Source organism: Panthera tigris, chromosome B4 (genome assembly GCF_018350195.1).
Source record: "Panthera tigris isolate Pti1 chromosome B4, P.tigris_Pti1_mat1.1, whole genome shotgun sequence".
Taxonomy (NCBI): domain Eukaryota; kingdom Metazoa; phylum Chordata; class Mammalia; order Carnivora; family Felidae; genus Panthera; species Panthera tigris.
This window is the reverse complement of record NC_056666.1, coordinates 109228640-109256494: the sequence shown is the minus strand read 5'-3', so window position 1 is coordinate 109256494 and position 27855 is coordinate 109228640. Positions and strand designations below refer to the sequence as shown.

Here is a 27855-nt window from a genome sequence, read left to right as displayed (position 1 = left end):
ATGAAAAAAAATTATTTACTTTCCGGATTCTGTGTGGAATACTCCCATGAGGTTCCTCCAACAGGAAAACTCTTAAAAATGATATCAGATCAGGGGCGCCTAGGTGGCTCAGTCGGTTAGGCGGCCGACTTCAGCTCAGGTCATGATCTCGCAGTTTGTGAGTTTGAGCCCCACGTCGGGCTCTGTGCTGACAGCTCAGAGCCTGGAGCCTGTTTCAGATTCTGTGTCTCCCTCTCTCTGACCCTCCCCCGTTCATGCTCTGTCTCTGTCTCAAAAATAAATAAACGTTAAAAAAAAAAAATTAAAAAAAAATGATATCAGATCAGACTTTACAAAACATAAAGAATTTTCATTTTGACCTCAGTTTGAGAATGGTAGCATTACAGTAGTGAGAGTAAATGAATAAATGTTTACCTTTATAACTATCAGCAAGTTGTAAGCAATGCACATCACACAGTTTATAAGAAATACTTGTATTTTATGAAGCAATGTCTGGTTTTTGTTATTGTTTTAATACATAATCATTGTGTTCTAGATTAGCTAATAGACAGCTGGAAAAAGAAAAGGCAGAATTAATCCATCAGTTAGAAGTTAACAAAGACCAAAGTGGAGCTGAAAGCACCATATCTGGTAAAGTATTTTATAACATACTTATAGCATGTGAGCTAACCCAAGTGTTTTAATTAGGGTTTGCCTTTTTTATTTATTCAGATTTTTGATGACTGTCTTCGTATAAAGTCAAATCGCTGGAACAGGTTTTTAGAGCTCTTTGCTTCTTCCAACAATAATGTTCCTATTGAGTCCTTTAAGTTGTTTATAATATTGAGTAGCAGGTGCTCAAGTGTTTTTCTCTTTGTGTTCCATATGGTGTTAACATTTAATCATGATACAATGCTAAGCAATGAATACTAGGTCTCTTGATTCCATTTTCTAAGTACAGGCCCTTTTAAACCCTCTGAACATTATCTTCTAAATGTTGTCATCTTATTAACTTAAAATTAACTACATATAGTAAACATTGCCTATATTTTTTCTCCTTTTACAAAGTAAAACAAAGTCTAGCCTTCTATATGCTTCTGTTCAGAAGTGATCATTCTACTGCTGTGTGCATATGTATACATAATGCACATATGCATATATGCACATATGCATATGTGCATTATGTATACATACACACACAATTAATGGTTGATCCTCATTATTTTCAGATTCTGTATTTGTGAATTCAGCCACTCACTAAAATTTACTTGTAACCCCCAAAACCAGTACTCCTGGTGCTTTTGCAGATACACAGCACTGAAAAATTTAACTTTTGACCCGTGTTTTTCAGATGAGATGCAACAAAATGAAGCTCTGCATTCTTATTTCAGCTCTCATATAGATGAGAGACAGTACGAGGTTATGGAGACAGTATGAGACAGTACAGCATAGGGTGATAAACTGGTTCTGGAGCCAGTTGGACAGGGTTTAAATCCCAATTCTGACACTTACTAGTGGGGCAGCCTCAGAAGAATCACTTGATACTTCTGAATTTTTTCTGAACAATTTTTTTTAAAACACAACAGAATTGACCAGGGGCGCTCAGTCAGCCACTGGGTGGCTCAGTTGAGCATCCGACTTCAGCTCAGGTCATGATCTTGCGGTCCGTGAGTTTGAGCCCCGCATCAGGCTCTGTGCTTGACAGCTAAGAGCCTGGTGTCTGCTTTGGATTCTTTGTCTCCCTCTCTCTCTCTGCATCTCCCCCACTAGCACTCTGTCTCTCTCTCTCAAAAATAAACATTAAAAAAAAAAATTGACCAGAATGAGTTGTTTCCAGGATTTAAAATTTTAATCTACGTGATATCTGAGTATGTATATGTATGTACGTTTTCCCTATGAGTAACGGTTTAATATTCACTAATTCATTGTTCATGTTGACTTTTTAGAACATCACTGTAAACAAGAGTCATTTGTTCATTATGTATATTTGATAGCCTGATGGGAATGGCAAATTCTGTTCCAAAGGATTATACCAATTTGTATCTGAACAATCTTGGATTATTTCATACAGCTTTTTCAGTATTCCACCACATATTCTTGTTACTACTGTGTATGAGCTATCATGTAGGAGTTGTACCAGACACTATGCTAAGTGCTTTAACAAGGATTTTATAACTTTGATAACCCTGTGTGGTGGGTACCATTGTCTTCATTTCACCTGTGATCTTTACCTTAAAGAGGCTAACACGGTCACAACAGCTAGAAAGTGAGAAAAGTAGGATGAAACCTAAATCTGAAACTCCAAAGCCCCTCACTGTTCTCAGCTATTGATGACAAAAACTGTATTACTGCCAAGAAGCAACTAAAAATAGTCAAGTCAGTCTCCAGGATCTCTTAAATTTTTTTTTTAATGTTTATTTATTTTTGAGAAAGAGCATGAGCAGGAAGAAGGGCTGAGAGAGGAGACACAGAATCTGAAGCAGGCTCTAGGCTGAGCGGTCAGCACAGAGCCCAGTGTGGGGCTCAGACCCACAAGCTGTAGGATCGTGACCTGAGCCGAAGCTGGACATTTACCCGACAAGCCACCCAGGTGCCCCACAACAGGATCTCTTATCGCAGCCAGCTTAGTGTACTAGACTAGCACAGTACCAAAGACTTGTTAATACTGTTGACATTAGGCTAGTTCTCTCTAAACCTCACTTTCCTGAGAGGAAATTTCTGAACCCTATATTCTTCATCTTTTTAAAGATAGATAAGGATACCTATTATATTTCAAAGACTGTTAAGGTTCAAAATCAAACCAAAACTGTCTTGGCAATCCTAAAGCACTATTTAAATACAAAGTAGCAACAAGAATATATGGGAGAATATTGAAAAAGTTGTATGAAATAGTCAAGTATTGTTATTAATTAGTATAATGCTTTAGAACAGAATTCATTTCTATCAAGCTATCAAATATCATTAAACTAACTTTCAGGAAGTGCTATACATAATAATCACTTTTGCTGCACTATTTCATTACTAATCTTTGTAACATATAGCATCCCAGTGATTAAGAACCAACTCTATAAAAAATATTAGCACTTTCTACAAAGGTGAGTGAAATTTTGAAAAATATTTCTCTGCTTTCCAAATTAATATGGGTTCTGCTAACTCTATTCCCAAAGGAAAGGATGAGGAAAATATTTCCTGTCTTCAACTTATAATTAGGGGACCATTCCAAATGATCCTTAATAGAAATATGCTTCCTATCTCATTCATGAAAATGTCAACTGCCCATTATATTTTCAAACTTGAGCATTACTTTTAAAATTTTACCCTTCAATGGCTGCAAAATATGACCTATGTAGTGTTTAAAGAAAATGGTTCTAGCAAAGAGGGCAATTAAATAAATCCTACATGTCCACTGATTCTCATTATAAAATTAGAGATATGTTAACTCCAGGTGAGGGGGGTGGTAAGAATCTAATAAATTAAAGCCTTTGTGCTCTATTTGTGTACTTAACGTTTTCCAACCATGGTATTTAGGGTGTATTATCCACACTGCCTACCAAGTTTTTCACGTAGTAATTACACAGTAAATGTGTATTGACCGATACGGAACAGCCAGTACTGTTGGGTATCGGGAGCCTTGGCCAATACCCAACTTGGGTTGGAGCCCCTTCCCTAACAAACAGTCTACTTACTCTTTTGCTGTACTTTGAGTACCTAACAATTTTTCCTGGCTCTATATTTTTTCTCTGGAAAATAATTTCTCCCATATAAAAATTAAGCTGATTCTACACATTGAATACCTAGCATATTCCTTTTCTCTTGGTCTGCTACAGAATTACCTGAGAGGTAGCATTACAGTATTCACATCCTGAAAAGTGTTCCAGTCATAAAATGCCATATTTTTCCAGGTTCTGGTTTCATAAGTTTTCTACTTACGTTCTCTAAAATAAATCCTTTGTCAGAATGGGGAAAAGTGGAGTCTAATTTTTATAATTTTTTTGGCAGATCTTGATCAACTAACGGAAAAGGTAAAAGATTTAGAGACACAGCTCAAAACCTCAGATATAGAAAAGCAGTATTTGAAGGTAATTAATTTTATCAAATTATAATATTATAAATGTTTTGTGAAAATAGCTGTTAAAAACAAATTTTATGAACACTATCTATGAGTTTTAAGTATGCATCCTAAAAACTCCTGGGGTTACATAATATACTTAATATTTTGACGTTAACATTTCAGAGTTCATTATATTTATCGATGTTAAAAATACTGAAGAGCTACAAAAAAAAAAACAAAAAAACAAAAAGACAAAACAAATAGTATTAAAGAGTAAATTTATTTTTTAATTTTCACAAATATAGCTCATTATTTTAATATATTTTCTTAAGTTTTGGGTCACACTGGGAACAGTGCCTTTTATTTCCTTTTGAAATTCTTTTCAAGAATAGCTCCTTTAAAGAAAGATACTTGCTATGCTTTGTCTCTTAAAGAATCTATAAACAGAACAAGAGAGCATGAATTGGAGAATTAACTAGTAATCACTGGCTATTCTAAATGGTCACTAAAGTTCAAATGGTCCCTTTACCAGAGGCCTCTTATCCAGGTAGAAGTTCTAGAGTTTCCCTAATCCTAAATATATATACACACACACACACACACACACACACACACACACATATATGAAGTTGACTATTAAAAAAAATAGGTATTTGTAAAAATATAAATGAAGCCTAAACCAAAGAATCTTAACATAACTTGTGTAGTGAATAGCCAAGTCTTTGATTACCTCAGTGAGAGTATCTGATATGCTTTTGGATAAAGATTAAATATCCACCCCCTACACACACAATTTAAGAACTGATAAATTCCAAAGACTAGGACATAATTTACAGAACAGTTTGATTTGCCAGTTAACAAGTTTGTTACTTAAAACCTTGTACAGTGATACCTTATTAACAGAATCCTAAGAAAATACTTATGCCTATATAGTTTCTATTTGATTATTCAAGTTACTTTGGATTTTATGTTTGTAATTACATCTCTTTAGTTCAAACCTAAATGTATTTTATTCCTACCTATACCTTTTAAAGTTATCATGTTTCTATTAGGAGGAAATAAAAAAGCTGAAAAAAGAACTGGAAAACTTTGATCCTTCATTTTTTGAAGAAATTGAAGATCTGAAGTATAATTATAAAGAAGAAGTGAAAAAGAATATTCTCTTAGAAGAGAAGTTAAAAAAACTTTCTGAACAATTTGGAGTTGAATTAAGCAGTCCCGTTGCTGCTTCTGAACAGTCTGAAGATGAAGAGGAAAGTCCTGCTAATTTCCCCATTTATTAAGGACCACCTATAACTGTAGTTTTATTTATTTATTAACTTTGTAAGTTAAAACTCCATCAGGAAATCAAGTCTCTGACCTACATGATTTCCATCTCCATATCCTGTACCTTGGAAGGTTTAGTAAAATTTACTAGATATCCAATTTAAAATTAAATTGGAAATTTACTAAAATTTAGTGAATTTTAAATTTAGTAATTTAAAATATGAAATTTTAAACATTAGAAAAGTATATTTTTTTAGATTTTTAAATTATGTCTATCAAATGAGCTATGATGAATTTCTGTACATTCATAATATTTAAATTTTTTAAAGAGTATGAGGGTGAACTTTAATAATTTTAACATTTAAAATTGGACTTTTACATATACTTACATACTTATATAAGACTAATTTTATATATATGTACATGTATATAAACACGTTATGAGGTTACAGCTATATGTTAAGTGTCTAGTAAGATTAAATTGTTTTTTAAATTCTTTAATTCTCAAAATTAATGATCCATAATTGTTTAACTGCTGTTTTTAAATTACTACCCAGTAATGGTAGACAGAATCCAACCTTTGTACAAGGTGGGGAGATTACTATTACATTTTTTTAAGTTTAGTGGTTGAAATTCATTTGCTGCTTCTAAATAAAATCTTGAATAGACATTTGCAACTGGGAAATTCATTTCCTGAAATGCTAGAAGATGTATTGCTATATTAGACACTGAACCTTGAGATTTTTTACCTTCCCCACATGGCAGAATATTCAAGGTTTAAATATAATAAAGCTGTTTTTTAATTGCATTTCTAGTTTATACATCAAGTATGATATCTCTGAGTCTGCCAAATTTCTGATTATCTATTTTTGAAAGAAGATTAAACAAACTCTTAGTATCAAAGGCATGGTCATACTTGTTCAGGTTCATGTTGATAATAACAGGTTTTGAATTCATGTAAGTATCTGGAATTGGCCAGCATAAACCAAGATGATGGCGATGAACCTAAAAAGAGAAAAAAGGGTATTTAGATTTTAGATATTACCTTCATTCACTTACAAATATTTGAGTGCCCACCATCTGCCAGGCACTATTTAAGGCTCCACTTTCTTACCCTTTTTTTTTTCATAGCTGTTCTTCTCCTGACATATTATATATTTACGTGTTACTATCTTCCCCATTAGACTGTGAGCTTCATGAAGGCACAGACATTGTTTTGTTGACTCTGTATTTCCAGCACCTGGAAACATGCCAGGAACATAATCAGGGGCTCCATAAAAATGTAATGGAGTCTGTTGCTGAGTGCAGAAGCTAGCCAATTGAGAAATATGGGTGGAGAGGCATTCTAAATATCATGGGGTAGAATGGTGCTTTTTGCTCTGATTGCAGTTACTTAAGTATGGTTAGGACATATACAGTATGGGTATGTTTGGCAGCTGGGGGTGTACAGCAGTTCCAGAAAGTGAAGCAAGGGTCCCGTCATGAATAATCTTTATGCCACTAAGCAGTTTTATGTAGCAAAGTAACATTTTCACTTACTGTGAAGAATGGACAGAAATGGGAGAAGACTGAAAGATAACATTTAGGAGGGTGATATAGTAAATCAAGCATGAATTTTGGCTTAACTTAAAATTAAATGCCAACTGGTTGGGGAGAAGTATATATTCAATAGATCAGAATCTTTAAGAAATAATTGTATGTATGAAATAATGGAGAGAGGGGTTAAAAATGCTATCTAATGTTTTGAATTGCTGGGAGTTGGGGTTGGTATGACGAAGGTCCAATTTTGAACATTACTAATTTCAGGAACCTGTCCGAAATCGAGTAGACAAATCCAAGAGACAGAAAGGGCACAAAGTATAAACTAATTGATTCTGTAAATATTAACTGTCACCCTGGCACTTTTAACTCAAATTCTATAATCAAGTTTGGGAAATGCGGAGTTAAACTATGCTGATTATCTCAGAGAGCATTCATGTGCAACATCCACAAGAAGGGAATATGTAATGTGCAGTTTTTCCAGACATTTTCATCAGCTTAATTCTGAAGGCCATGTAGGACAACCAAAGCCCCGGAAAATGAATCCATATTGGGAAACATTATTTTATCATATAAAGAATGGTGGCATGTGAGATGAGGAAATTAAATTTCTTTACAACACATCAGAATTAACTGCAATTTGTACAGAGTATTCTCGTGCCACTTCTACTTTGTTTTAGGAACATAAGACAAAATAATCCCACAAGCTATTTTTTGCCATTACCTTGATTAAACAGCCATCATTGCAATGCCATACTATTCCTTCAATTTTACCCTCTCTGCAACCTTCAAACCAGGATAATAGATCATTGTGCTTCAAGGTTGGTAGATTTCTTATTTGAAATGCCCCATGTGGTATAAGAAGATGTAATGGATGCTTCTTGCTTCCTAACCCTAAATGGTAAAAATTTCCATTAGGCACATAAAGGTTTCAAAAAGAAATGAGAACATTTACTTCTCCAAATAAAAAAGCCTTTTAAAGCATTTAGGAATAAATTTACCAAAAAGTTTAGTTGGTTTCCTGGAAGAGAGATATACCACAAGTGATCTCATTCAGAAGTGTCACCTTACCTCATTAAATCTAAATTTCACCTTCATATACTCTACACTAGGGGTCAGCAAGCTATGACCTGTGGGCCAAATCCAACCAAACACCTGTTTTCGTAGTTTCAGTGGAACACAGTTATACCCATTCTTTTAAGTACTGTTTATGGCCTTGTTTCAGAGGTATAGCCTACAGAACCTAAGTATTTATTATCTGTACTTTTACAGACGTCTGCCAACCCCTTCTCTATACCATTAGCCAAGTTCACTTATCAATGTCTGCCAAACAGCCACACTGGATCTCTGATAACTTGTATAATTACTATCGTAACTTTTCTTTTTTAACGTTTTTTTTGTTTTTTGTTTTTTGTTTTTTTTTGAGACAGAGAGAGACAGAGCATGAATGGGGGAGGGGCAGAGAGAGAGGGAGACACAGAATCGGAAGCAGGCTCCAGGCTCTGAGCCATCAGCCCAGAGCCCGACGCGGGGCTCGAACTCACGGACCGTGAGATCGTGACCTGAGCTGAAGTCGGACGCTTAACCGACTGAGCCACCCAGGTGCCCCCAGACTATCGTAACTTCTTTATACCTGCCAATCAGTCAGGTTCTGATCTCTATACAGGATTTTCCTATTCCAGCTTTAATGTCCTTGAATCCAGCTTCATCTGCCTATCAACAATGTACTCCCCAGTGCCCTCTGGACTTAGACTCCATTCGTCATAGTACAGATTCTAATGCTCATTATGCTATTCAGTGTCAATTCTTTAATTTATTCTTAGCTATTAATACTAATTACCTAGCCATGAAAAACACATAATTTTCATTCAACACAGTTCACATAAATTTTAAAAAACAAAAAGTTACACTTGAATAATTACCTTTCATAAATAGCTCTATAATGTTATCATAGGAAAGAATGAGAAGTTAATTCAACCTTTTGGATTAATGGTTAGAGTCATGAATAAATTTCTCCGTGGACATAAATAGAAATGGCTATAATTCTAAAAGCTATTTAACTCTAATTAGTCATTTTAGTGTGTGTGTTTTAAGTTGAACCCAGGAAGTTCTCTTTATAAGTGACAGTTACTGTAACTGAATAGGAAAAGGCTTCACTCACCATATGGGTTTCCATTAATATTTGTTCCGATAAGCTCTAGTGTTTGTTCAAGGAGATCTGATAGCGGCACCGCACTAATTTCCAAAAGACCAGGATCATCAGGATGATGCTTCAGTACCAGGGCAACTTCAAATTCATAATTAACTACAGAGGAATGCCAGCAATACTGTTTGTTGTTTTTCTCCACTGGTACCCAACCTATCAGGCAAAGAAAACACTATTACTACATTGCTGTTCTTTGGATTTAGACGTGAGGTAATTTTTACTTTTGTTGTACATTCTCAATGTTTTTTGGATGTTTATCACACACAGATTATCATTTTTTAATCAGTGATAATGTTAGCAGTTTTACTACTCAATCACAATCATTTTTTAATAATAAGGTTATTTTTTTATTCTGTTGAGGAATTAACCTGTTTGGTGATTCAGTACAGAGCACTCAGCATTCCTTTACCAGAAAATTTACCTTTTCAAAAACTGAACCTTATTTATTTTTTTAAGTTTTGTCTCCACTTTATCTCCATTTTCAAGGACAACAGACCATGTATTAAGTGTTCCACAATTCACTGCACTGTTCCAATATTCACTGAATAATGTATTGATTCCACATGTATTGAACATTACTGCTATTCCTAACTCCTGTTACCAGAATAGGATCCTTCATTGTGGACAATTCTTTATCAAACAATCACTAGGCTACATATGCCATTGTGACCGTCATATCTTTGGCCTTCAGTAGTCATTCAGGTGACTATAATAATCTTTACTGGTCCATTTCTCCAGGGAAACCCAACCTACTTTTATCATAATCCTGCTTTAAAAATTTAAATTTAGTTCTGCTGCACCCCTGCTTAACAATCAACGTCAGGATGAACTTCAGACTCCTTTAAATGAAATATAAACCCCTTTTAAGATCTGAGCCCATTCCACATCTCCAGCCTCAACTTTTATAATGTCCTCCAGGGTCATACACCCTAAACATTCCAGCCACAGAGAAGCATTACATAAAACTTCCAAGACTCCAAATCTCTGCTCTTCATGGGAGTTTGCCTAAGCTGACCTCTCTTTCCTGCCAGCTAACTTCCTGGTTCCTAAGCTTCAGTACAGATGTCCTCTCCCCTTAGAAGCCTCCTCTAAACACCACAGGCTCATCTAGAGTTCTTCCTGTTTTCTCTGACTATACCCTGTGGATGCTTTCCTTTTAGTTCTTAAATCAGACCAATATTGCATTTCCTCTGGTGTCTAAAAGATCAAGGTTCTGATCTTCATTTCTGTATTACTAGAACCTGAGTACTCTGCACATTATAGGTACTCAAGACATAGCTGCTGAACTAAACCTTAATCTGGGGTATCTTTCCATTCAGCACACTTTTGCAAAAATTTTCACATCCCCAGAAACTATAGGTAGCAAACTAACTCAGAGAAGATTCTAAACCTGTGAGGACATTTTTAATATAAAACATCTTTATAGATTATTAATATAAATTAGATTCAGAAATTTTGTGTTATACAGATAAATACTATAAAGAACCAGATTAAAATTAAATTCTGCAATTTCTGGATCTTTTGTTCTTTTTACGAATAAAAACAAAAGCACATTTTAGAAAAGTTTTCATGATACCAGGAATGTGTCCATTTTCATCAGGCATCGGATTCCCATTTAATTGTTCTATTTCCTTCGCTGGTATCCAGCACTCTGGAACAGGTTTGAAGTCCTCCTCAACATTCCAAAAAAATTCTAAAATAGTTCAATAATTTTATATGTGGTGATGCTTTAAAAAAAAAAATTAAAAAGACTGAATAAATTCAACGTGGGAACAGGTAGTAAACCCCATTCAGGTATCATAATTATTCTCCATCATCAACACCATGTGACTGCACTTCTCAGGGTTAGAGTATACTAGCACTTTAAATTTTCAATTTTGAACCCACCACCATAAGTAAATAGTGCATAAAACTCTAAAGTAGCCAGTGTTCCAGTATGTGTAGATTTATGATAAATTTTTAATACACTATAAGTATGTATATATAAATATATACATGAAAGAGTGGATATATAATGATTAATGTATGTATCTACTTATAAAATACTTAGAGGCATTTTAACGTAATAATTAAAAATACTGATAATCCTTTGAGATTTGTGTCTGATTTATAAAATTATGGACTTCTCTCTGAGATAACAAAACAAAAATGTGTTACTCTTTATAATATATATATATATGTATGTATATTTTAATAATATCAACATACTCTAACGAAGAGTCATAAAAATGTTAGGAAAACAATTTAAAATATTTTTCAATAACAATCTTTTACATATAAAGATACTCAATTACAATTTTCTTCTTTTCCCTAAGTGCTTAAATTTTAAGAAAGATATAATGTGTAGAATACCACAGCAAGAAATAAGCCAAAACTATAGATTTAAGTCAAAAAAAAATGATAAAAAAAAAAAAAAAAGGCTCACTAACCTTTTGAGTTTTGTTTTGAATGTAGAAAATTTTTAAATCTTTTCTCAGCTAATTTGTTAGGTTTTCTATCTAGTCGAGCCCAAAGGTATGGCTGACCTAAAAAAAATATTAATAATAAAAGGGAAAAGTATAAGAGGCGAACAATAAAACTTATCTTGGAAGACATTTCAGTGTAAAGTTTTTCAATAAACAGTAGGATGACCTTCCCTAAAAGCAGCAATCCTAGATAACAAAGGTAAATATGTATTCTAACAGACACCGTATGTGATGTATTCTTACCAGCAGTACCTGATGTAGTAAGACTGAAGTCTTTGGTTGAAGAATGGTAAACCTGAGATAAAAGTAAATATGTAACCCTGTCATAAGGACATTCTACTGCCATATTTTATTAGCAACTAGAATTTGTGAGAAAGCTACCTCTATACTAAATGGAAACATATCCAGATTATCATATTCACACTTTTCCTGAAACGTAACTGTGTGCTGTAAGGGTTAGTTCCCAAAAATCTGTAATTAGGCTGAGCTGTTTTGCATGGCTCTGATCCCTGGTTCAAGGCATGAAACAGTGATTATTAGTGATTTGTAATCATGGACCTAAGAAGTTTCAGGCAGTGTGCCTACATTCTTTACTTACAGCAGTGAGACGAATGAGTCTTCTACCTGGTTTTAGTAAGACTCCTGGAGGGCTCTGCGGTTGAGGCTGGTTACTTAGCAGGAAGATGCCTCTGTGACCAGCAGAATATAAAATTCCTCAGCTGAGGGGTGCCTAAGTGGCTCAGTCAGTTAACCAACCGTACAACTCTTGATTTCAGCTCAGGTCATGATCTCAGTTTAAGCCCCACTTCAGGCTCTGCACTGACAGTGTGGAGCCTGCTTAGGATTCTCTCCCTTCTCTCTCAAAATAAATAAGTTAAAAACAATAAAAATCCCCAGCTGAGACTCCATTTTGGATTCCATTACCGAAGTGTGTTCTCTTCATACATCAGTGGTTCCTGATTTGAGAAAGTGTGTCCCATTAGGACCTTGGGGGCTGGGAGCAATGGAAAGGGGGGTCGGTGGGGAGGGTACCAATAGGTGCTTTCACCTGGTCTTCCCAAACCCTTTGCTGTGATGTACATCCTTACTTTTCATGCCCTTGATAATGCTGTGTACCCTTTACCTGCAATAAACTGAGGATTTGCAATCACTGTCATTTGGGGTCCTGCCCTGTAAGTTTTCTTTAATAATCCATTCATGCTTAACTGCCACTATTATACATCATACATAATGATGCATATTTAAGTTTTTTAATGTAAATATGAAAGCCTGAAAAATCTTTTAGTTTCTTCAAATATACTTTGAAATTATTGATTATAGTTTGTTTCAGACATTACGTATTACCTATTAACTATCCCAGTAAATAAGATGAAGAACCAGATTAAAATTATATTGTCATTTCTGGTTGAACGGACCTTTTGTTCTTTTTACTACTAAATATAAAAAACTCATTTCACTCATACCCATTAAGATGGCTACTACTACCAAACAAACATTTGTGTTGGTGAGGATGTGGAGAAACTGCAACCCTTGTGCACTGTGGGTAGGAACATAAATCGTGCAGCTACTATGGAAAACAGTACGGCAGTTCCTCAAAAAATTAAAAACAGAATTACTATATGAGCTAGCAATTCCACTTCTTTGAATATATACCCAAAAGAATTGAAAGCAGGTCTCAAGGAGATACTTGCCCACCATGTTCACAGCAGCATTGTTTATAACAGCCAAAATGTGAAAGCAGCCCAAGTGTACAATGAGGGGTGAATGCCATATACATAAAACTATGTGGCACACACATAAAATTATGTGGTATATACAAACATAATGTAGTATATACACACAGTGAAATGTTACTCAGCCTTAACAATGAAGGGAATTCTGACAGGAATTACACCGCGGATGAACACCGAAATCAGCTTGTCAAAAAAAGACAAATACTGTATGATTCCAGATGTATGAGGTATCTAGAACAGTCAAAACCATAGAGACAAAGTAGAATGGTGGTTGTCAAGGACTAGATGAGGAGGAACGGTGAATTATTTAATGGGTACTGAGTTTCAATTTTGCAAGATGAAGAGTTCTGCAGATAGATGGTGGTGACAGTAGCGTAACGATGAACTGTACACTTAAAATGGTTAAGATAGTAAATTGTGTTGTGTATTTTAATCACAATTAAAAATGGAAAAATATGCATTTCAGAAAAGATTTCCTGATAACAGGAATGTGTCTAGTTTACATTTAACTGTTCTGTTTGTCTTGCTGGAATTAAGAGGTCACTTCACTATCCGCAGGAAATCACAAAGATCATTTCTCCTTTCAATGCATTTTTTGTCCTTAACTGACAATTTCTATTTTAGTTTCTAGCTCTCAAAAGGCATTAAATTGAAATAAATTAGATACTGCCAATAGTAATAAAAACTAAGGAGTTGGCAGCAGAATCAGTGGCGTAAGAACAAGCTTTAGGATTAAACATAGGTTCCATCACCTATTCAGTCATTCATTAATTATATGGTCTTGGACAAATTATTTAAGTTCTCTGAAGATCGGTTTCCGTATCTGTGAAATGGAGAGGCTACTGTGCAAATTAGAGATAACATGTATAAAGCATTTATCACATTGTCTGCCTTTAATGAGTATTAAATGTTAATTACCTTTTCCTCCCTCAAGAGAAAGATAAGTGTAACATTTGTGACTTTATTATTGTGCTATTATAGTTAGAGTACGAAGGGTTTATGAAGGGTAAATGCCCCATTTCAGATATATATAGTTTGTAAAGTGATTAAAGATATTTGTAGGGGTGCGTGGGTGGCATGGTCAGTTAAGCGTCCAACTTTGGCTCAGGTCACAATCTCGCGTTTCGTGGGTTTGAGCCCCTCATCGGGCTTAGAGCCTGGAACCTGCTTCGGATTCTGTGTCTCCCTCTCTCTTTGCCCCTCCCCAACTCGCACTGTCTGTCTCTCTCAAAAACAAACATTAATAATAATAATAATCATAATAATAATATTTGTAGTTTTATTTTACCTTTATAGTTAGTAATATAACAACATGTTCCATCCACTTTTTCTGTTGGAATTGCACTGTATATATCTGCATCTAATGCCTTGTGACTTATAGTTTCAGTTGCCAAAACTTTAAATGGCTTAAAAAAGAGAGAAAGAAAACTGGTTTAAGATCAACAGTCTCTACACCTTCACACATACTCCCACCTGAAATGTTCTTAATTTCACTATTTCTGAAGTATAATCTCCTGCTTACCTTGCAAGACAATTTAAAAACATTTGTCCCGTGAAATTCTCATGAATCACCCCTTCCTTTCTATCACAGCAATACCTGTTTTCCCACACAGATTTGCAATTATTCATGTTTCTTTATCCACCATAATGAGCTGACACCAGGAACCGTGTCCTATGCAGCACTGTATCCCTAGCACAGACTGTTCCATCATCCACTTGACAACTTGACAATTATTTGCTAAATGCCTTCTATGGGTCAAGTAAGCATTGTCCCCCACACTAGGAAATATAAAGGTTAATAAAAAAAGAATACCTGCCTTTGGTAGAACTTTCATTTGAATGAGTGGGAAAATAGTAACAGAATGTGTAATACAATGTCAGGTATAATTTATAATTGATGCTAAGAAGAAAAACAAATGGGACTCTTTCAGCTTTAGCAGTAGTAAATTGCAAAACTTACGGTTTTCCTACCGTCAGGAAGAGCCACCAACACCAACAAGAATGGAGGAAAAGACAGTTTCTGCGATTCCTACCAACTTTTTATCGGTAGCTTATTTTTATTTCTGAGAAAGACTTAAGCCACCATTTTACAGTATACATTAACATTCAACTTTCATGTGACAAATACTGCACAATACTGGTGTGTACAGGTTTAAAACTAGTATGTGGAAGTACTATTTCAGAGGCACGTAGACTTAGGAAATTAGCACCATTCTGTTCCTGACTCAGCACTTTCAAGATAAAACAATGATCGGGGATTTATCACTAACTTCTGCAATTAGTAGCAGACGATATCAATTTAACCTGTGGTAGCAGAAGAGAGGAGGTTTGGCCCAACAGCAGTGTTTGTGTGTATTCAAATTTACCAAGGATCCTACGGAGGAGATTATTCTGATGGAGCTCTTGATGAGTCCCCAAATATTCCTTCCATAAGAATCAATTTTCAACCACTCTTTGCTAGCACCATGTCCAAAAGACAATATAAGATACCAAAGGGTACACAAAGTTCCCTGTCTCATTGAAGTCTTTAAACTGTGACTGGAAAAAACAAGGCATGTATGTTTGAAAAGTAATAGTAAATGTCAACTGAGTGATCCTCTACAACTTCTGGGTGGAAGAACTCACTGGGATAACTAAGATGATCAAAGACTTCAGAGAAGGTCTGATTCGAAAATCCCGGAAGTAATCCAGGCAAAGTGCACAGCCTGAGCAAAAATAGACAAGACTGTGCCCGGAGTGTTCACAGGATGAAAGAGACTTTACTCAAATAGAGACTTCCCTTTAAGGAGGCAAGTCTGTCACAAACACACATGGCATTTTCTGCTGCACTGAGCCCAGGCACCTCATGGTAGGTCCAACAGGCACTTCAAGAGTAGAATGGACCTGATTAATGGGAAGCCTTGAATTACAGTTAAGGATTTGGATACTATGCTATAAATAATAGCGTAAGCTAATCTTAACTACAGAGGGACATGAACAGGGGCTTATTTTTCCAGGTGTAGGGTCCTTTTACAAACTACACACCTCCACCCCCAACGTACAAAGTTGAGAATCACAGCTAGAGTGAATCACTACTTGGTTTGTTATGACTAAAAAAACACAAGTTTGGCAACTACTGCTACAGACATTTAGTAGTTAACTGCAGGGTTTTGACTAGGGAAGACCCTAACAATGATCATTCCGGGTGGCAATAAAGAACGATTAGGCAGTGCCATAAACTGTGCATAAACTATTAAGAACTATAACAGCAATGGCACTAAAAAGGATGTTATAAGGCAAAAAGTGTCAAGGTGAATGGAAAATTGGCACAAAAAGGTTCCAAGGTTCATTCTTTAATTCAACAAATATTCACCCCAGTGCCTACTACACGTCAGGTCCTAAAAATTGGGACTAGAAACAACAAGGCAGTCTCAAAACAAGAACACATGTGCAAACGATGTAAAGGGGGGTGGGAGCCTATGCCAAATGCACATGATGAATTTTGTATAAGTTCAAAGTACTCAATATCTGGGGATTCTGCCATCAAGGACTTTCCTACATATTAAAGAATTACCCTGATACTGGCTACTAATCATTCACCAGTACTTACTAAGGTCCCTCGATGTGTAAAACCCAGTGCTGAGAGAAACACCCAGAGATGGGAACACTAGTTAGAATCAAACAGGTAATTACTGGTAACAATACGTGAGATCTGATCTTTAGTGACCTAATTAGGCTAGTTGTCAACACCACCATCGTTCCTAGGTTAGAACTGGCAAAGCAAGTCTTCTACAATCTCCACTTTGTCACCACATTCTTGAAAGTAGAAAGTTTGGACTGCGGTGATTATGCGAATCTTAAAGGGTCTTCCCCAAAAAGGTGGTAACCTGAGAAAAGGAACACTATTTAAGATGTGGGATTTCAATTTCCATGAGACGGCAAGTTTGAATCGCCTCATCATAAAACTTCTCTCCTAGATTCCCTCCCTTGCAACTAACATGGTACGAGAACCTGGAGCTCGGGGAGTAGAGACCCGTATCCCAGATCTCCCCAGCGAAAATTGCAAAAAAGCTCCCGACCTGCAGGGCGGCTCTATAGCGCCCGGCAGTCCCAGAGCGGCCGCTCCACGGGGCCGCACACCTCGGTACCTGATGCTCCCTTTTGGTGGAGGGCTCCTCTTTCACCTCCGTCACAAACACACATGGCATTTTCCGCTGCACCGAACCTAGGCGCCTCATGGTAGGCCCAAAAGACAGTGCGAATGCTGAGCTCGTTTCCACAACAGCACCCCGGCCAGGAAAGCGTCCCCTGCAAACAGCCGCCGTGCTCAAGCCACGCACACTGCGCGCCCAAGCACGGCGGCAACGCCCCCACGTCCCCCAACACCAAGCGTGGGGCTGAGACGCACGCGTAGAAGCGGCCACCTGACCGCGGCGCCTTCTGGGACTTGTAGTGCGGAACCCAAAGTACCTCCGTATGCACTCCCGCGAGCGTTGGTCCGGTGTTAACCATGAACGAGATCCGTTTTCTGTGTTGTGTGTACTTAACCACACTGATGATAACTGATATAACTGATGATATTTATGAAAATTAAATGATATCAAGTTATAAGTAAAGAATCATTTCAGATGGCGATTTAACACCATTCTGGTGAAAGCTAATTGCTTGTTTTCTTTAATAAGTTCCTCATTGAAGCATTATAGAAGTTTAGAAATATCCAGAGACATTTCAAGTCCTGATGGAAACAGATTTCCCAAGAGGAGTGCTAGAAAACGCTACAATTAAAACACCTGGGAACCCACCCCTCATAGTAATACAGTTTGGATTACGCCTCATTGTGCAGCATAGTATGGTTGAAATTGGTTCTGATGTTCTTTCCTGAATGCAAAGTTTAGCATTAGACTAATCCAAAACCCGATTTCATTCTCAATTTTTTTCATAGGAATCTCATTTATCTTCAGTATGAGCTCCAAAAGAATCCAAATGGCTTGAGTTGTTGGGAGTCAGTCAGCTGCAGAGCTAAAAACAGCTTTATTTGACTTAGTGCTTAAAAGAATATTGGAGGGTAAGTGATAAATTAATGATTGAATAAAATATTAAGTATTTAGTAATAGTAGCCTTTCTGTCTTGTTGAGGCTAGTATTCTTTACCAGTGAAGTTTTGACTACTGCCATTTTTATGTGCTTGGACAAGACCCACGTCTCATTTCTATAATTGTGTTATCGGCAAGAACCGTAGAGTCCAGCATTTTCCTGACTTAGCCCTTGGAAAAAATATCTATATATAAAAGAGGGTTTCCAAAGAATAAAATATCCACCCGCCCCCCAAAAAAAGCGCTATTTTTTTATTACTGGATTCACAGAGGAAGAGAAAAGAGATTTGCCATTTCAGAGTATTTACTTCCTCTTCTATCTTTTTCTCCTAGGAAAACACAAAATGGCCAAATATATATAAGGGACAGGGGCGAATAGAACACCTGATGCTGGCTGTGAGCTATTGGGACTAGACACTTAGTTAAGCACCAGTGATTTTCTGTTCTTCCAGAGGAATCCTAACAAGCAGCTTGTTTCATGGGTCTCAAGGGAACAACAATTAAATAACCCTCACAACTATCAACTGCCATTTCCCAAACTGCCACAGAATCTTCTAGATCCAACATTATGTCATTTCTGAGAGGGATCATCTTCTAAAACATTCTACTTGCTGTTTGAATAGTGGCAGCAAGGCTAACCATTCCTCAGGAAACACTCTATTTCCACTGCTTTGATTTTATCAGTGCTTGGAGCAAAGCCTTTGGCTGAGACAGAGGAGCCCAGGTTAGGGGAGAGACACAGTTCCAATTCACAGTTACAAATGGGGCTCCTATTCTAATGCGTAGCAGCCAACAGCTTTGCCTGATTCTCATAAACCTGAAGAGCCAGCAAGGAGTTACTACCAGCCCCTGTACTTAGAGTGGTATTATTGGATCACAAACTGAAAGAAAGACTTTCTTCTCTGACTGATGTGTTAGTGTTCTAGCAAGCACCAAAGATGAAAGACACTCAATGTGAGTCTACCTTGGCCAACACAAAATACTTACAGAATTTTCAGGCCTACTCCCAGTGGTGGAGACAAATTTCCCATCACTCTTCATTACAGGGAGTAAAAATCCTCTTGAGTATGGTCACAGCTTTTCCTGAAAGACTAGAGTGAATTTCACATCAGGAAAGAAGTGAATAAGGGGTAAAAAAAAAAAAAAAAGAAAAAAAAAGAGAGTTTTGTTAAAAAAAAGAAGAAATTAAAGCTCCATGCTAAAGACTACCAAAATATACAGATCTATTTACTGTTCTTTGCAATAACAAAACAAAAATTCCCATCATGGTTTGACCTGTTTTTGCTGTGTCTAATGGAAATGTAATTGTCCCCAACAAACCCTAAAAGGTAAAAACCTTTTTTTTTTTTATCCTTTCCCCTATGTTAACCATGATGTTGCATGTAATCATGCAATAATGGTGTTTGGTAACAGTATTTGGAATTAATCCATGCAGCTAAAAGCCCATAGGCAGAGAGAGAATTTATCTGGAGGAAAAGACCACTGAAAGATATTTCTTAGAGATGCTGCTCTCAGTAATTTAGGTGCTTAAAATGAATACTTTGTTGTTCTAGAGTTAGAAAATAGAGCAAAACAGAAAGCAAGATACTTAGGTTTTTTTAAAAATATATATCTTTGCTAATATTTTCAAGGGTTTAGCCAAGTCTTTATTCTCTACTTCTTCACTTAAATACTACCCATTTATTTTTAGTTTTTCTCTTATTTATAGTTATAGGCACACAACTCTTTTCTAAATTTTAGTTTATTTTATTTCTTAGATTTTACCTTAAAGTATAGATTCAGAGAGTTCATACCAATTAGTCTGTTTTACTTAACGAAAATGGGAATCCATATATCTTTATCTTATTAATTTCCAATTCAAAGTACCTTACATTTTAAAAATACATTTTGATCTACTAAACTGTCATCTCTATGGCATCTTCTACATCACCTACTATGAATAATTTTATTAAATTTTGCTACATTTTAGTTCTTTTAGTAAAAAAACTAAGATGAAGAAAGACCTCTAACTGCTGATTGAAATGTCTCATTCTGGGAATCAGAGTACTTCACCTTGTCTTCAACAATTCTCAAAATTTACAGACACTCTGGAACCTTTCTGCTATAGGAAGAAGTTATTCCTCCTTTTATGATGGATGAAAAATGAGTGAATATAGCTACAAGATGAATAAATAGTCCAGCTTATTTCCAGGTACCTATTAAAATAACACAATCTGAATGATTTTTTCCCAATTCATTGGATAGCAGTAAGTATATATTTAAATAATTGTATTTATTATCTTGGAGTATAGATAGTATATTTACATATTTTAAAAATGTGGTTTTTTTTCTAAACCATATGTAGAAATGAGAATTCAGAAAACAGCTATTTACTTGTGAAATACTTAATATTTTTGACTATGAAATTAGGAACTAGTTTAAGTCCCATATTCAATCAGAACATTAAAAGATAAAATATTTTATTTTTACTAGCCTATTTGGTTAATATACTAGAATTGAGAAAGAAAGACCATACAGAATTCACTAAGATAGGCTGGCCTGCAGTTACGTGTGAGGTCAGTTATGATGAGCAAACAATGGATTAGGTAACAATGAGGAAAATTCTGGGAGTTTGAGTTTGTGTGCTTACTAGCAACCACATTCAACATTTCTGCAAAGCTAGAGAAGGTATCTTCTAATTTAAATTTCTTTAAGAATTATCTATGGTGTAATATACTGTCAACAGGAGGTCAGTTTTAAAGGAATACTACTGATAGCCTGAAAGACTGTGGAAAAGAAATTTTCCCCCCTTACACACTGATAGTTCTCATATTTGCATTCCTGCAATTCTTATATTAAAAAACATTGGATTAGCAGCAAGAGAGTTGAAAATGGCAGAAGTTGGGAATGACTGCTATTTCTTTTTTAATTCAACATGCATAAAGGTAAATATTGTACAATTTATGGTACTTCACATGCTTAAGCTTTTTAGTAGAATGAAGGAAGATAAGGCAATAATTTGTATTGCTGAGTCAAAATTTATTATTTTCCTGCAAAATATTATACATATTTTCAATCTGAAGTAAAAGCTTATCATGTATTTTTGACATATTGAATTTCTCTAAGGAAATTAAAATTATTATTTATTTACAATTGTTAAATGCCTATGGATTTTTTGTCTTCATGTCTCACTTTTGCCTATATAATGGCTCATTGAGACATCAGACTTTTAATACTGAAACATATTGAAACATTGTATGATACATCATATTGTTATGGTTAGTGTGATTCCAATCATATAAATTCAAAAAGTTAAATTCACCTTACTATCAAACTTTGTTTAATAAATCTAACTGATTTCCTATTTGAAATTTATTAACCCAATTACTGAATTTTTCCCTGTTGACATTTAACAGCAAATATATGATAACGTGGAAAAAGGAAAAGAAGTAATATAAACAAATTAGCTAAATATGAATTCAAGTTTTTAAGGCTAAAGGGGAAAAATATTTAAGAGATTAGAATTAATGGATCTCACTGAAACCAAATAAATGTAGAAACTTGGAGCTTCATGTTCATGCCAAAATGAAAGACACAATGAATGTGATTTAAAGTGTTTCATCTCTGCTAGGAAAACTGAATGGGTTCAACCTCTTTGACCATAAGAATTAAATCCATTTCAATTGCCTGTCCCCTTATAATTAAACATAGAGATGATAAATAATAATAGAATTTCTATTCCATATGTGCAGAGTTTTGTCTGTTTTATTGCTGTATCCTCAAGTACTTAGCACAGTAATTTATGGGTGGTAAATTCTTACTAAATAATTAAATTATTAAATAACAATAATAATAGCAACCACAATACCTTCCTCACATAATTTTTACAATCTGTGAAGAGGGCATTTTATTCCTTTCATACAGATAAGGAAACTGAGGCACAGAAAGTGTGAGTAATGTATTAACTTTGTAACTATGGACAAGTAATGGAACCAAGAGTTCAAATACTGGTTTATCTAGCCCCTGTCCACTATCCTATACTACGAGATCCACAAATCCACTTTTAAAAAGGGGAAATAGTGAAGACAGGAGTAAGAGGGTAATAAAAGATAAGAAAAAAACATGGAACATGTGCCAAAAGAGAATTCAATGGAATATTTTTGTTGTATGTGACATACCTCTCTGTCAAGAAGATAATGGCCTGCAGTTTTTCCAACTGTGGACCTATGTGTAAAAGATGCAGACAAAAAAAAAAAAAAAGCAATAGCATCCCATTAAAATGATCCACATTTGCTTTTGTTGGTATATAAAGATGTTTATATATGTATTGGCACAATTGTTTATCTCTGTAGACCAAGGGCATAAAGCACAGAGATTTACTGTAGCATAATGTGGTAATTCCCTAAAATTCCACAATAATATAAAGTTTAAGCTCCATTCACTTCCCCTGTAGAAACACACTTAACAGTATCTCCATAGACTAAGAAAACATTATCTAATAAAGGGATTGATTAATGGAGATCATCTTCACAATTAGAATATGACTAGTGTTTCTTAAAAACAAGACAAAGAGCTGGCTTTTTCCAGAAAGAGAAATTAAATTGTTCTGTCATTGGATTGTGATTAAAACTATCACTGCTCTCATATATCTATTCTTAGTGAATCATATGGACTAACAGATAACAAAAAGTAGCAATTTATCAGTGACTTGTGGCATGTTGTACTATTTAATCATTATATTATCAGTCTCTCACTAAAATTAAACACATTTGCTAAAATTTAGACCTATGACTTTGTTTTGTAGTATTTTTTGTGATTCTAATTTGATCTAGTCATATTTTCTTTAATTAATTAGCAACCTACTGTTGTTGAACACTAACGCCAGTATGTTGAGTTTGCTATACTGTTTACTTGTTTCTTTTAGGGTTCCCAGTGCCGATTCCGACACTGTGAAGAGGCCCTTGGCAGTGACACTGTGTGCTCATTATGGAGAGAGGGAAAATGTTTAGATCCACTTTGCAGATTTAGACACATGGAAATGCAGGTAGAATTATGCACCATCATCATGTTTATTAAAAGAATCTCCCTTCAATAATATTGAAATGTACACTCTTACAACACAATAGAGAAAAAATGATTCTTTCTTCCACTACTTAATTTTAGGCACTTTGCATGTTGCTCAATTTAAATTCTTATAAAAATGGAGGACTATATTTTAGAAATATCCATTGCATCTTTTAAATAGCAGAGTTTAGAAACGCTGAAAGCCAGAAAACACACATGATCCTAAATCAGTAATCGTGATAGTTTTGTCACATGTAGCACGTTGTATTTATTTTGAGTATGGCACCTGATCATTACATTTCCCCCACCTCCTTTGTCTAGCAAAACTGCAGCATTTCATGCTTCTGGGAAACTCAACCTCTTGGTTGTGTGAAGATCAGTTGTATCTTTTATCACAGCAAACCTCGAAATATCAATGGATTATTTTTGCCACCAAGTAGCAGTGAGTATATTTTTTTAATAACATGGACATATACCATATTATAATCTGGTTTTGGATTAGCAGTGCAGAATGACAGATTAAATTAAGTATGGCAAAATGAATGTGATTTAATAGCCAATGGATAATTTGGGATGACTCTAGAATCGTGAGATAAGGCTTAGAATGAGCCATCAAGTAACTGCCAAGATGAAGTGAACAAAGAGCAAGTTAAACTTTCTCGGTGCACGGCTAAAGTGGACTGGATTCACCTGAAAGTGAAATGACTACTGACCTCACTAGGCAGAAGGAAATTGTGTCTCAGCAAAGCATCTTTCAACTGGAGCCAAGCTTGGCTATCATGCCTCACTGTTGCTCCCTGTGAGTGTACAGAAACCTATCTTATAAGGGGGCATGCTCTGGGCTGCACACTTCAGCTTCTAAAAGAACAGCTGTACATGTGGTTCTTCTTAAGCTTCAGTTGTGGAGAAAACGCAATCCCATTGCTGCAAAAGCTGTGGCACAATTCAATCTACATAGATGATCCTGAGACTGCTTTGTGGTGAATGTCAACATAAGTTCTGGGAAGGGGATACAGAGGACATGATACCCCAAAACAGTTAGTGGCAAGAAGCTTGCTTAAGGAGTTGGGATAGTCAGTTTCCCTAGTGCTATAGCTCTACACCAGTCTCCTGCTATGGCCAATGGAATCATTTTAGAAATGAGCTTATAGGTTATCAGTCCTTTAGGATTTGAAAAATTGGCTTCAGATAATCCTTGGAAAATGGTAAAAATTAGGTCCTCTACCTTCTTTTGGAAAACTCTGACCTCATGGCAGTCATCATATATACAATACCTTGATCAACAATTCTCTTCCTCACTAGACTGCAAACATCATAAGGATGGAGATCATAACTAGTTTCCTCACCAGTGCTCTCTGCAGTGTCTGGAGCACAGATATTCAGTAAAATTGGATGTACAGATAGATGGATGGGGGATGGACAAATGACTGGAAACTACTGGGTACCTACTGTAGTGAAAGTTATTGTACCTACTAACTGATCAACTTCGCTTCATTGGTTTACACAGAGTATGATTTTATTTCACCAGGAATGTTGTACTAAATTCCTTCTACATAGTTAATACTCTGCTTCTTAGTGGTCTATGATAAAATTACTATTTTTCAAACCAGTTCTTTCAGGACTAGAGGAAAACAGACTGTGTCTCTGTACAAAAGAAGGGTACAACTGACAATTATTGGGCTCCTCATTGTTAGAAATGCCCTGAGCTAAATTCTGTAGGGATTACATGTTTTTTACTCTAATTTTTAGACATAGAATCTGGTGGCTAAAGGTAACTTCTGGCTTTTCTGGAAGTCTTAATTTCTTCAACAGGTATCAAGACTGAGTCTGACTCTTAGAGTAAGCTTTCCTGTCTCTCAATAGAATCAAGACCAGATCCATGCACTGGGACCAAAGCCTAGGCATTATACCTTCATTGTAAGAGGGATAAGTGAGTTTCGTAGGCTGCTAATACCCTGCTTTCTCATACCTCCTTCCTCTATAGGCACAAGAGGGAGCCCCATACACCCATAACACCCTCCCACACACCCTCAACACACAACCCTTATCTGTTTTGAATTCACCAGGACCAATTTCATTCTGCCCTTTATTTCCATTTATCTGAGTTTATTTTTGAACAATAAAAACACTCCTGTGTGTTTATTATTTGCTCTCATACCACTACCATACAACACTTTAGATGTTGTGGATTTTTCCCACATCAATGATTTTTTTCCAAGCAACACTCTACACCACCATCTGGTGTCCTACAATTCAGTTCTAACACTACTAGGAGTTAACACAGAGCCCATGGGTTGAGGGCTCCCAAAAGACTCCCCCACCCAAAAAACTACTTCAGATGTCAATCAAAAGTAGTAGATCCCCAGGCTACTCAAACTCCTAACTGGGCTACAAATTGGAGGTTTCCATGATCTCCCTCCTCAGCTTCCATCATCTGCTAGAATAGTTCACAGAACTCAGGGAGCTAATTACTTGTGTTGACCAGTTTATTTTATACTGTAGGAAATCATAAAGGATACAGATGAACAGTCAGATGAAGAAGTACATAGAGTGAGGTCTGGAAGGATCCAGAGCACAGGAACTTCTATTGTGGAATTGGGGTGTGCTGTCCATATGCAGATGTGTTCACCAATTTGGAAGCTCTTCTAATCCCATATTTTTGGAATTTTTGTGGAGGCTTTTATTGTGCAGACATGATTATTAACTCAATATCCAGCCCCTCTCCCCTTCCTAGAGGATGGGGAGGAGAGGGCTGAAAGTTCTAAGCCTCTAATTATGGCTTGATCTTTCTGGTGACAACTCCCCTTCCTGAAGGTATTAGGAGCCCACCCAGAGTCATCTCTTTAGAGCAAAGGACTCTCCTATCACCCAGGAAATTTCTGAGATTTGAGTTCTATGTCAGGAAGCAGTGTCAAAAGCCAAATATTAGAACAAAAGATGCTCCCCCATACTGTTGTTATTTATGAAATTACAAGGATTTTAGGAGCTCTGTTCCAGGAACTGGTGATAGAGACCAATATATATGTTTTCTATTATTTAATATCAGTGAATACCAGAAAGCCCATCTCTCAATTGACTCATGTCTATCCTTATTTGGTCCCTTGCATCCATGCCTCCCCAACTTTCCATTATCAGCAGGATTCTTCCTCAACTTCCTCTCTGAACTTTCCCTTCATCTTCATATCTAACGTAAGCATAATTTTCTTCTCCAGACCCTACTTCTCCTGCAGCACTTTGCCAAATGGTGGCTGTTTTTTTTTCTCCCAGCTCTCAAGTAGCATTTGACCTGGAGGTGAGGTAGAAGGTTTCCTTGGTCCTTACTGCCAACTTCAAACTGCTCTCTGTCCCTTCTCCCTAAAGCCATCCAGCTTGTATTTCATGCCAAACAGATTATTAACAGCCAACAGTGTTGCTGGTTTTTGTTGTTGTTTTTTTTGCCTCTGTTTACATCCATCCAGGTCTCTCCTTGTTTTTCAGAAGTCTGAACTCCTGGCTCATTGTCCTCACATTGTACTCCTGTGTCAATTCTTGGTGATTTCAATATATAAAAATATGATATGCACATCACCCTAGCCTCTCAGTTCCTCGAACTCAATTCCTCCACTGATCTTTTCTTCCCCATCTCAGTCACTCTCTCTTAGTCATAACCAAATGCTAATTACCACCACGTACCCCATGATCTCGATTACATGCATTTCACCCTATGACTTGTTTTCTATTTCAGTCCTTCCAGAATCTTGAGGTAAACAATGCTTCAAGTCCACTGGGACCTTCAATTCATTGTTTGTTACCATCTTTTCATAATCCCTTACCCCCCGGATATCTTCTCGAACCTCAATCTAGTAATCTGTCCCTTGCATACAACTTCTACTCTCTTGCTACTTTCTGCCTTCACTGTACTTGCTTAGCAACCATAAACACAACTTGCCACCTACTCAGTTCCTGAATCTATCACAGCTGAACATAGCTTTGGTAAAATATGTAGGTGTGCTTATTGAATTAAATTCATGACCACAGACCTCAAATGAGACCTTAATGCTGACTGCCAATCATACCACACAATACTTCCCCAGTTCTTCTATATTCTCCTACACCTTCGTTTCATACCTTCCTCCTTCCTTAAACTTCCTATCCCCCCACCCACCTTAGGTGATGACCTTACATCTGACTGAACTGAGAAACTTTAAGTAATGAGGATAGCCTCCACAAATTTCCATCTATACTCATCTATTAGAATGTGTACTTGCCTTTTCCCTACTCTTACCAAAGATGAGCGCCTAGCCAAAGGCTATCTTTCCATTTATTAACTACATCTTATCCACTCTGGTCTACTCAAGAACACTGATGCAACAAGTCTTTCCTCTGTCTTCTATATCATTTTTTTTTCATTTTTATTGGATCATTCCTATCAGCATACAAGTATATATTTATTTCTCTAATTATTAGAAAAAATACTCCATTCTCTTGATTCATTCTCTCACAAGCTACAACCCCATATTTTT

The 27855-nt window shown here is 36.1% G+C and overlaps 3 protein-coding genes across 18 annotated transcripts in view; 2 read left to right on the top strand and 1 right to left on the bottom strand.

Moving 5' to 3' along the window:
• Positions 1-5604, top strand: part of CEP290 (centrosomal protein 290) — a 91407-nt gene extending 85803 nt beyond the window's left edge. Inside the window, 3 exon segments of the mRNA XM_042992851.1 lie at positions 536-630; positions 3979-4058; positions 5083-5604. Of these exon segments, the coding sequence (XP_042848785.1) occupies positions 536-630; positions 3979-4058; positions 5083-5313 (406 nt within the window). The 3' untranslated portion in view covers positions 5314-5604.
• CB4H12orf29 (chromosome B4 C12orf29 homolog) lies at positions 4341-20863 on the bottom strand. Of its 6 annotated transcripts, none has more exons than XM_042992865.1 (8): positions 17298-17474; positions 14528-14645; positions 11471-11566; positions 10618-10734; positions 8997-9194; positions 7560-7729; positions 6213-6301; positions 4341-4467 (listed from the first exon to the last, which is right to left on the bottom strand). In XM_042992865.1, the coding sequence occupies exons 1-8, from the start codon at positions 17454-17456 to the stop codon at positions 4428-4430; spliced, it is 987 nt and encodes a 328-aa protein (XP_042848799.1). In that variant the 5' UTR covers positions 17457-17474; the 3' UTR covers positions 4341-4427. The 6 variants fall into 6 exon arrangements, with proteins under 6 accessions (XP_042848799.1, XP_042848800.1, XP_042848798.1 ...); XM_042992866.1 differs by lacking the exons at positions 4341-4467; positions 17298-17474 and adding exons at positions 19298-19401; positions 20826-20863 and having other exon boundaries at positions 5615-6301; XM_042992864.1 differs by lacking the exon at positions 4341-4467 and having other exon boundaries at positions 5615-6301.
• CB4H12orf50 (chromosome B4 C12orf50 homolog) overlaps positions 17516-27855 on the top strand; it is a 41257-nt gene continuing 30917 nt past the window's right edge. For 2 of the 11 annotated variants that reach the window (XM_042992855.1, XM_042992863.1), the window contains exons 1-3: positions 21014-21234; positions 23214-23333; positions 23675-23795. In XM_042992855.1, coding sequence (XP_042848789.1) covers positions 21181-21234; positions 23214-23333; positions 23675-23795 — 295 coding nt within the window. In that variant the 5' untranslated portion in view covers positions 21014-21180. Of the gene's footprint in view, positions 17754-17885; positions 18066-18160; positions 18284-20392; positions 20502-20888; positions 20978-21013; positions 21235-23213; positions 23334-23674; positions 23796-27855 lie in introns of those variants that run through there. The other 9 variants (XM_042992862.1, XM_042992858.1, XM_042992860.1 and 6 more) reach the window with 9 other exon arrangements.

Bases quoted from the DNA above. Each gene is read 5' to 3' on its own strand.
- CB4H12orf29 (XM_042992864.1), bottom strand. From the start codon at position 17,456: ATGAGGCGCCTAGGTTCGGTGCAGCGGAAAATGCCATGTGTGTTTGTG. The intron at 9,195-10,617 runs GTATCATGAAAA...TTTGCCTGATAG, and splicing joins TGAAAATGGACACATTCCTG to GTTGGGTACCAGTGGAGAAA. The intron at 6,302-7,559 runs GTAATGGCAAAA...TTCTCTTTTTAG, and splicing joins ATGATGGCTGTTTAATCAAG to GTTCATCGCCATCATCTTGG.